Source organism: Zootoca vivipara, chromosome 11 (genome assembly GCF_963506605.1).
Source record: "Zootoca vivipara chromosome 11, rZooViv1.1, whole genome shotgun sequence".
NCBI classification, from domain to species: domain Eukaryota; kingdom Metazoa; phylum Chordata; class Lepidosauria; order Squamata; family Lacertidae; genus Zootoca; species Zootoca vivipara.
The window spans coordinates 38,684,485-38,694,585 of NC_083286.1; the positions used below are offsets into that span (position 1 = coordinate 38,684,485).

Here is a 10,101-nt window from a genome sequence, read left to right on the forward strand (position 1 = left end):
TGGAGATATTTTGCACCTCACAGGGGCAATGCATGAAAAAAAGATGTCTGGCTCCATTGCTACATAAATGCAGTCAGAAATGAATCGTCAACATGGCTTGTCAGGTGCTTGACCCTGGTGTTCTAGAATCTAGATGTTCGGTAAATTATTCACATTTATTCACCTTACCTAAATCTATTAAAAGTTACAATAAGTCATTATATATAACTGTTACTGAGAAACATTACAATGTAACAGATTTGTTTTTGTTATTATCAAAAGCATGAAACCTGCAGGCAATTAAAGTACAGTATCTTTTTTCTTGTTCTAATGAAGCTCATGGTTTAAAATATTTGACTGGTAGTGTGACCAAAACCTTACTGACGGTCAAATGTCCAAACTGAGTCGAGTTTCATACATGTCCACAAACCTCAATCTGGCTTATTAACCAGCCTCTGATAGCCTTTGCTATCAACCTTCCTTCTTTCCCACTGAACACCAAATCTTCTATCATTTCCAGACTGTTTCTGGGAGAGATATCTGATTTGTCCTGCAGTGAGAAGGAAAGAAATCAGTGGACTCTCTCCTGCTGTTCTTCTCTTGTCCAAACTGCAGGGACAGTGAGAGGAAGCCACATCTTGCAAACCCTTTGAAAAACACAGAAGACTTGACATAAATGCAGATATTGTTCCACCTGACTCACAATGACTCTGCCCTGCTGTTTCTTATCTTATCCAGACTTCTGCAAAAGTGAGAAAAGACCCCCCTCTTTACCCTTCTAGCAAGTGGAATATATATTAATTTATAGGATGCATGGTTGGATACATATTTAGAGATGTGTGCATTTTCTTTGAAACCCAACTTGAATGCACTGTGATCTGTTCACTGGACCTCAGCTTCTTTTCCTCTTCACACCCTCTTAATGTATATAGACTCCTTGTCAGACAAGCAAGGTGCAATGGACAAATAAACATTCTTTTAAAAGTCCATACACACCCCTCTCTCTGCAAAGCAGATCGACATGTGCATATCAGGTAGTCCTGATGGCAGACTACTTTCTTTCTTTTCTTTTTTCTATAACATTTTATTAATTTTCCAAGATAACAAAAAAGATAGAAATAACAACAATGCATAAAAATAACAATAATGTATAAAGAAAAAAGAAAATATCATAAACAATTTTTAAGCCATAATTCTAGTTGACTTCCCTCCACTCCCCTCTTGGTTTTTATTGTTTAGTACTTGTTCATGCACGTCCATAAAGCCTTATATTCTTAACAATCCAATTTTAAAACCTTGGCAGTCTCAGTTTCTAACCCTGCCCTCTGCAGTGCATGCTTGCTCTAGTTTGGACAGCAAGTAGACCATGCAGCAAAGGCAGCAAGCACTTCGTGTGTGTGTGTGTGTGTGGAAGGGGGGGAAGCAGTTTCCTCTAAGCTTACTACTGCAGGCATAGTTTACCCAGCAAGTGACAGAATATGCAGATAAATTATAGGGTACTGTACTTTCTTTGGAGGGATGTGTGCATATGTGTAGGTGTATGCATTTTCTGGACATAATGTCTTACTGAGCCTCTTTTCCTCCACAGCCATATCAAGGTACACTTCCACTTTTGTTTTTAATTTGAAAAAAGTCACAGTGAATCAGCTTGTGAGATATCAGATATCTATAACCCATCCAGCAGGAGATGTTTGAGAATTGCTAAGAAAAATCCTTCTAATGTAACATAAAAGTTGAATGGTACTGAAAACATTAAAAACATTGATAGTTGAATATAATATTGTGTAAAACAATCTCACCCTTATGAATAAACACTTTTAAGACACATTATTATAGTTTGGTGCTTTTAGAGGGACTGCTGCATCATAGCCTGGTGCTTTTGTGGCCAGTCAGATGACTGGAAGGAGATGGAGGGACCTAAGTGTTATGTACACTCTATATTAAAAAACATATGTACTACAAAATAATATGCAGACCAATAAAACCACCTCCCCCACCCATCAGCTGCTTTCAGAAAGCTTCTGAGATTTCGCCATGCTCCTTCACACTTTCAAGCATATCTTCACTATCATGAGGGCCAATCACTTGCTTTTAAAAAAGACTAAGCCTGAGAAACTTGAGGTACTGAATTTTATTTCTGATAACATCTTGTGGCACAAATTGTGCAATGCACAAAGCTTTGGTTATAACAAGTGTAGGAAGCAGACCTGTCCTTTTGACTGCAGAAGATTGATGAATTTGAAGGCTTATTTCTTAGCTGAAACTGGTCAAATGAGAGAAATGGATGGCTTTTGACACTGTCAAAACTGGAATCCTAAAAAGATCCCGCTACTCACATAAAAAGCTGTGAAAAGTACAGATAATTCACAAGCCACATATTTCCTGTTCTTGCACTGGGTTGCAAGGTAGGACAGATGCAAAACTTTTGACATCTGTTTGTCGTTATTAACCATGTGATCGCACATAGTGCCTTGGGTTGCTTTCCTAGCCCTGTTATGCTGAGTCATGCTATAACATCTGAAGAATGTGTGGGAGACACTACAGTTAAGCTAGAAGCAGATACAAAAACACCTCCCAGATTCTCCTTACAGATTATTTCAAATCATTAAGAGGTGGAAATTTTTTAAGGGTTGCTATATAAGGAAAGGAAAATAATGTGAATTTCTGTTTCTGTATGTATCATCCAGTTTAATAATCTATGTTAAGAATAAATCTGCTCCCAATAGTCTATGTTTATGTTAGACCTACAAAACTGAAAAAAATGATGTTATTTTCTCTCCTGGCAAACACAGCATTACATTGCGGATGAAGAATCAGCATGGTGCACTTTTACTTTGCTCTTTTCTCTGAACCAGCATTATAAAAGACATCAGCAGGGAGCTAGTGGAAACCAGTGCTTGATAATTAACTGATGCTGCAAAATGACAGCAATTGCACAAATGCATTTTGTATTTTGTTTTTTTTTAAGCCAAGACTTAACTTCCCATTTTTTAATGAAATTTTTTTTCTTAGCTAGTGAATTATGATGATATATTAACAATTTACGGGGGGAAAAGTGAGATCAGGAAAAACCAAGGAAAAAAGAAAAAAGGAAGAAAATTACTTTGCAGGCCCGCGAAAATAAAGAAATTGTTATTGTATTATTAGAAGGATGGGAAGTATCTAAGAGGGAAGAATTAGGAAAAAATACAAGGATGGTATACTATTCACATTGCGAAGAAGAGTTTATTTTGAGTTATGCATTTTTTTTCGTATTTTTTCTGTAAATGACTCGATGAAAGGAAAATTAACGTTGTACCTGTATCATACATATGTTATGTTCTGTACTATTTTAAATAATAAAGTATTAAAAAACAACAACAACAATTTACGAAACTATCTGAAACTGTCTCGGACAAGGCACCTCCAAACGCAGCCCTCCAGATGTTTTGGGACTACAGTTCCCATCATCCCTGACCGCTGGTCCTGTTAGCTAGGAATGATGGGAGTTGTAGTCCCAAAACATTGGGGGTGCCTGGTCTCAGACCATCGGTCCATCGAGCCCAGGCCTGCCCATTCAATTTAGTATCAGCTCTCCAAGGCCTCTTTCCTAGTTCCCCTATCTGAGATTCTTTAATGGGTTGAAAATGAGAAGCTGTAGAGCAGGGGTGTCAAACTCAAATTCATCGGGGGCCGCATCAGCAGTTTGGTCACCCTCAAAGGGCCGGTTGTATCTGTAGGACTATGTGTCCACTCTTTATTATCATAAATTATTGTCACTGCATTCAATTATTACTGTTTTTTGTAATAATGTAAGTAATAACTAGCTCTGAAAGCAGAAACATAGTCAGAATAATGGCAAGTAGATATTCAAATGTACAATTATTGTACAATTTATTGAAAAATGATTTTTGGTAACTGCACTGGGTGGTGGAGGCTCGGTAGGGTTTCATGCAGGACCTTTGCAGAGCTACTAGTACCTGGAGATGCTGGGGTCCTTCTGCATGCAGGACAGATGTTCTGCCAGTGAGCCACCACCCTTCACCAAAGGGACTGGCTGAGGTTGACTCACTGGAGCTGCTCTCCTGGTTCCAGGGTTTAAGGGCCAGAAGTATAAAGCAGCATCCTATGTTTCTGAGGAGAGGGAGAAGGAGGGGAGGGGAGGGGAAGGAGGGAGGGAGGGAGGGAGGAAGAAAAGAGGAAGTGGGAGGGAGAGAGGTAGGAAGAAAAGAGGGGAGAGAAAGAAGAGTAGGAAAGAAGGAATAAAGAAGGAAAGAAAAAGAAAGAGGGAGAGAAGACAGAGATAAAGAAGGAAGGAAGGAGAGGGAAAGAAAGAATAAGAACGAGAGCGAGGAAGAAAGAAAGGGAAGGGGGGGGGTCGCCGCCTTGATTCAGCGCCAGAAAAGAGTGCAAAGGGACCCAGGGGCAAAAAGCATTTCCCGTGCAGCGTGAGGCAGCGGGTGTCCATTTTAGGAGAAGTGTGTAAAGCCTCAGAGTTGCACGTTCGTGAGGCTGAGCCACGGCAGGAGGAGGAGGAGGTGAGGCAAGAGGAGGAGGAGGCGGCTTGCCGCGTCGGTGCCCAGCAGCACCGTGCGGAGAGTCCCGAGCCTCTGGGACGCAGCAGTGCTCTGTAGCACTTTGAATCCTCCTCCTCCTCCACGCGGTGCTGCTGGGTGCTTTGTCTGTGCTTCAGCAGCAGCAGCCGTTTCCAGGCGCTGAGCCGTAGCAGGAGGAGGAGGATTCAAAGTGCTACAGAGCACTGCTGCGTCTCAGAGGCTCGGGAATCTCCGTGCGGCGCTGCTCCGGCCGCCTTTCTACTCCCCCCCGGCCCCAGCTGTTTGTCGGCGCTTTGTCGGCGCAGCGCTTCAGCAGCAAGGTCCTGCTGCTGGGTCCCGCTGACTGGGGCGCTCGGCGGGCCACATGACGAGGTCTGGTGGGCCGGATTTGGCCCCCGGGCCTTGTGTTTGACACCCGTGCTGTAGAGGAAGCGGGCTTGAGCAATGGACCAATGCCACAATGATTTGTAAACTAATCTGACGGATTTCCATAGCACTTCTAAGTAATTGTGAAAGCAACTGAACAGAAAACAGCACTGTTAAAGAGAATAGGTGCATTCAAAAGAAACCCATGTTATTAATTTACATTGATTTCAATAGGATTTAAGTGTGCATACATTTCTCTGGGTTACCAATAGCAATAACAATAATAGCTGCTGAAATTATTTTATCACAGTGAAAAGGACCCCATCACCTAAAAGGTCTGTGCCAGACAAATTCTTATTCTGACTCCGCTGTAAAATAATGTAAGAATGCTAGTGCCTACCAATCCTTTGTTCATCTTCCTGTGCAGACAAAACAGTTATTGCAAGTTTAAGCTTATTTATACTTTTCAGAAGTTTAACCTTGCAAGCCCTTGTTGTGCTCCCTGTGCAATGGTGAATCTCTCTAAACTATCCTTATAAATCGTACAGATTAGATAATTTAGCATTGTGGATATCTTTTTTTTTTCTTTCCTAAAATTTTAGGTTAGCAAGTTAATTTTAGGTTAGCAGATCCAGTACAACAGCACGAAACCAGTATTGTGATTTACTTCCCTGTTTTCTGCACTGGGCATATATGACATCTACAATACAATACAATACAATACAATACAATACAATACAAATATGAAAGAGTACTTCAGAATACTAAAAATACCAATAAAGCTTCATTTGATAAACAAATAGTTTAAATTGTCCAGTGGGTGAATATCCATCTCTCAGTTACAGGTAGGTAGCTGTGTTGGTCTGACGTAGTCGAAACAAAAAAATAAAAAAAATTCCTTACAGTAGCACCTTAGAGACCAACTAAGTTTGTCATAGGTATGAGCTTTCGTCTGCATGCATCTGAAGAAGTGTGCATGCACACGAAAGCTCATACCTATGACAAACTTAGTTGATCTCTAAGGTGCTACTGGAAGGAATTTTTTTTATTTTTTATCCGTAACCCAGTTCTTCTTAATTCAGTAGTATATAAACTGTGCAATTATGAACATGTTAATTCTAGCATTCCTAAATTATAAATACATACTTTAGTAATGGCCTAGAAGAAATAATACATTTTTTACTTACTTCAAAGACCAAGTCTGCAGTTTGGTAATTTATGAGGCAATCAGAATTAGCTACATATTTTCGACACTTCCAGCAACGAAGCATGTCACCCTGCCCTTGGATATTCATCTTAATTCTGTTTCTTTGAACTGTATTTCTGTTAGAATCAAATAAAAATAGCGTACTTTATTATGTTTCTGTATTCTGTGTTTTTTTTTACCAGTTCTTTCAGAGAAAGAGAAGCTTGCATTTTATTCTGATGGTTAAACCACAGAGCCTAGGGCTTGCCGATTATAATGTCGGCGGTTCGAATCCCCGCGATGGGGTGAGCTCCCATTGCTCGATCCCTGCTCCTGCCAAACTAGCAGTTCGAAAGCACGTCAAAGTGGAAGTAGATAAATAGGTATCACTCCGGCAGGAAGGTAAACAGTGTTTCCGTGCGCTGCTCTGGTTCACCAGAAGTGGCTTAGTCATGCTGCCACATGACCTGGAAGCTGTACGCTGGCTCCCTTGGCCAGTAAAGCAAGATGAGCGCAACAACCCCAGAGTCATCCACGACTGGACCTAACGGTCAGGGGTTACCTTACAAAGTTATGGGTCAATCCACATTAGCTGATGTTTTATCCTTATTAATCGCTTCTTGACTCTTCACGATGCACATACTACTCAGCCCCACTTGTATTGATGCCGCTACTTATGATCTTTTATCCTGTGATTTATCAGAGGACTTTATGCTAACTTTTTTTAGTTACTGCATTTTGCTCCCACTCATTTCCTCGTGTTCACCTTCTGCACAGAATTGCTACCAAAATCAGTGGGAGTGGCTTTGTTCCTATAAAATCGGTTTAGCCCTCTTTCCCCACTTTCCTCCCCTGCTCCATCTCTGAATTTGCAACGGATTTGAGGGAAGAAAAGTTTATTCTCCGTTTTATTCCCATTAACAGAACAGTCATATTAATGACAGTCATACTCTTGGTTGTTTTTGTTTTGTTTTTTGCACAGGTCCAAATAATTTGAACAAATAGTTCTGCTATCTATGCAGATTTCTTGAACAGATGCAGGGTGCAGCTGAATTTCCATCATGCCCCATAACTACATCCCCTGCATCATCACCGTGTTCAAGTTTTCAATACCTGAAGAGGTAACTCAGTGTAAAATCTTTACCTGATTACAAGGCTAAAAGGAAACTTCAATTCTTCATTCACACAAGCAGTCCCATAGGACTGCTTGCAGGAATGTATTCCTGACAGATAGGTGAAATATGTTGCTTTAGTTTAGAACAATTGTGGCTTTGCTCTGCAGCAACATGTTCTCCCTCTGACTGTTGCTTTGAGTCAAGGCTTTTCCTGAAGTACTACACTAGATTAAACCATGACTAGTTAGATTTCTAGTCCCCATTGTCAAATTTGTCAACTATGATTGACAAAAACGTTACATAATGAAATTTCATTATTTTTCAGTGTTTCAAGGCTTACTGGCACAGTCAGTAAGAGTCAGGCCTCTAGTTAACCTCTGTAGACTCCCATACCAACTATCCTCCTCCTCCAGCCGGTGAGGCCCATAATCCACAAGAATTCCATAATGTGTTAATCTAGAAACACATTGTGGAATTCAACTGCCACAAAGAGATGCTTAGCTTTCAAGGACAAAATGAGATGGTATGGTAAATGTGAATGTGCATTTGATATATTTGCTTTTTATTTGGTGTCAGTAGCAGCTTGGGAATAGTGTGTTAGAGAGATTTTCATCAGAATCAATTGCACAGTGGGAAAAGAATATCCCTCCTGAGTGTTGTGGTCCTGATCCTGATCTCCACTCTTCTCCAACAATTGTTATTTATAAAGTAAAAACAAAACATGCTAAATGCATACATGTATTTAATGTGTCCTCTCATTTGCTCCAGAGTTTGTGGTGCATTGCTCCTTTTAAAAAAGTTCATGAAATTCTTTTATTAGTCAAGTTTACTCATGTCTTGCAGTCCTGCTTGAGGAGATTATGCTTAGCTCTTCTATGTTTGGATACAATGAAAAAATGCCAATGTTTACAGAAAACTTGAATATATTGAAGTACGCCTAACTGTGTGCTGTACTTAAGCAGCAGACATTGTATTCGTTTCCATCATGAAAAATCCTCTTACTCAGATGTAATTTTGCTAGTGCCGTGAACATGCCTACTGAAAGGTGGTACATAAATCTAACATAAAACTACACAGCACACACACAGAGCACAATACTATAGACGTCTGCTCAAAGGGAAGTCCTACTGTGTTCTGTGTTTCCTTCTCCCAAGAAAGTGGGTATAGGATACAGCCTCAGTGGACCTTTTAGGATTGAGCTGTAGGAATTCTCCACCAACAGTGCTTTAGAAATGGGGAGAGTATCTTACATGTGTGTGCTTGGCAAGGATCTCCTGTATGTGGGTTGTAATATTATTGAGCATTAGTGGTTTATTTATGAATGGTTAGATGACAGAGACAATACTTTAAGTAGTGAATGATTGTACTGGTTGTATAAAACAGTTGATGAGCGAGATTAGGTGAGTGGTTGTATGAATAATGTTTGTTATGATAATTGAAATCTTACATTATACTGCCTGGTAATGCTCTCTTGACTTTATTTATATTGCTATGGTATTTATGTAAATGCTTATTCTTTATGTATTTTCTTATTTATTGTACTGCCTTGCAATCTTCAGGTTGTAAGCGGTCTATAATGGAAATAAAGAACAATAAGCATCATAAATCCCTGTGGAATTTAACAGTTTAAGTAGTGTCCCCCCTCCCTAAAAGAAGCAGCATGCTTCCTTGCCCAACTGCTGGACCTTCAAGAAAAGGCACTTTTCGCTTTCAAATGACTGAAACGTAATCCAGAAAACAAACCTGCGATTCTAAACGTGCTTTGAAGTTAACTCCCTCGAAATCAAAAAAGGCGCTTCAGAAGAAATATATTTAGAAAAGAGAGCACCTTTCGTACGAAACAGGTGGGGAAAAGCTTCTCTCTCTCTCCACACACACACAATGTATTTTTACTCCTGCTGCTGCCGCCCCTACTGTTTGACAGGGTCGTGTGGGGAAGGGCGATGCCGCTGCCGTTCCTTTCCACACGGCTTCCCTCGCTGCTGTGCCCCCTTCAGACGAGATGCCCCTTTATTCTACATTCACAAGAGGCAGCCTTCGTGTGACACCCCCTTCCATAGCTGCCAAGTCTTCCCTTTTTTTAAAAGGGAAATTCCCTTATGCTGAATAGGCTTCCTCGTGAGAAAAGGGAAAACTTGGCAGCTATGCCCCCTTCTCCCTCTGCCCTCACGCGGAGGCTGGAAGAGGAGAAGGAGGAGGTGGCGCCTGCCTGCTCGTCTCCTCGACCACAGCGGCTAGGCCTCCTCCTCCTCAGCCCGGCCGTGCCTGACAGAAACTCCCGCGCGCGCGCGCTCGCCCGGCGGCCGCCCCCATTTACCTGCCTCTGCCCCTCTTGGCGGCGCCCGGCCGCTGCGGAGGCGCTCTCTGAGGGAGAGAGAGGAGGGCGTCGGAGAGGCCTGGTTGGCTCGGCGGTGCTTTGTCGAGTCTCCGCCGGGGGGGGGGGATTATGAGAGATGCGGGCTGTCGCGGCGCCAAACGGGAAGAGACGGGAGACAAACGGCAGCAGAAAGCGCTCGGTCTCCTCGGGCAAAGCGGGGCTCTGGAAGCGGGAGAAGAAGGGCTCGTCGGCTTCGCCCGCGCCCTCGTTTTCCTTCAGCTCTGCTCCTTCCCGGGATGGTGGCTGTAGTAGTTAGAGCAGGCTGGGAGGGGCGGCGAGGTCTATCTAAAGTACCGTCGCCGCCTGCTGCTGCTGCTGCTGTTGCTTCCCGCTCCTATAGCTATAGCTGCTTCTTTTCTTTCCGAAAGGAAACCACCAGAGCATGGGGAGTGGAGAATCTGACCTCGAGCCCTACTGCTTGTGGTTGCTTTGGAGCGCGCTCCGTACATGCTCAGAGTTCTTTTCAAAAAGAAAGTCTTGCCATATTCTATCGGTTAGGCACTAGGAGTCCCTGAGGTGTCGTAGTTGGACTGTGACCAGGGA

General features: G+C 42.2%; 1 protein-coding gene across 2 annotated transcripts in view; it reads right to left on the bottom strand.

The window, feature by feature from the left end:
* Positions 1–9,820, bottom strand: part of RNF180 (ring finger protein 180) — a 48,473-nt gene extending 38,653 nt beyond the window's left edge. The window contains exons 1-2 of one of the 2 annotated variants that reach the window (XM_035100895.2): positions 9,499–9,820; positions 6,068–6,203 (exon numbers count right to left, since the gene is read on the bottom strand). In XM_035100895.2, coding sequence (XP_034956786.1) covers positions 6,068–6,175 — 108 coding nt within the window. In that variant the 5' untranslated portion in view covers positions 6,176–6,203; positions 9,499–9,820. Of the gene's footprint in view, positions 1–6,067; positions 6,204–8,628 lie in introns of both variants that reach the window. The other variant, XM_060280269.1, reaches the window with a different exon arrangement.
* Positions 9,821–10,101: the final 281 nt, after the last annotated feature.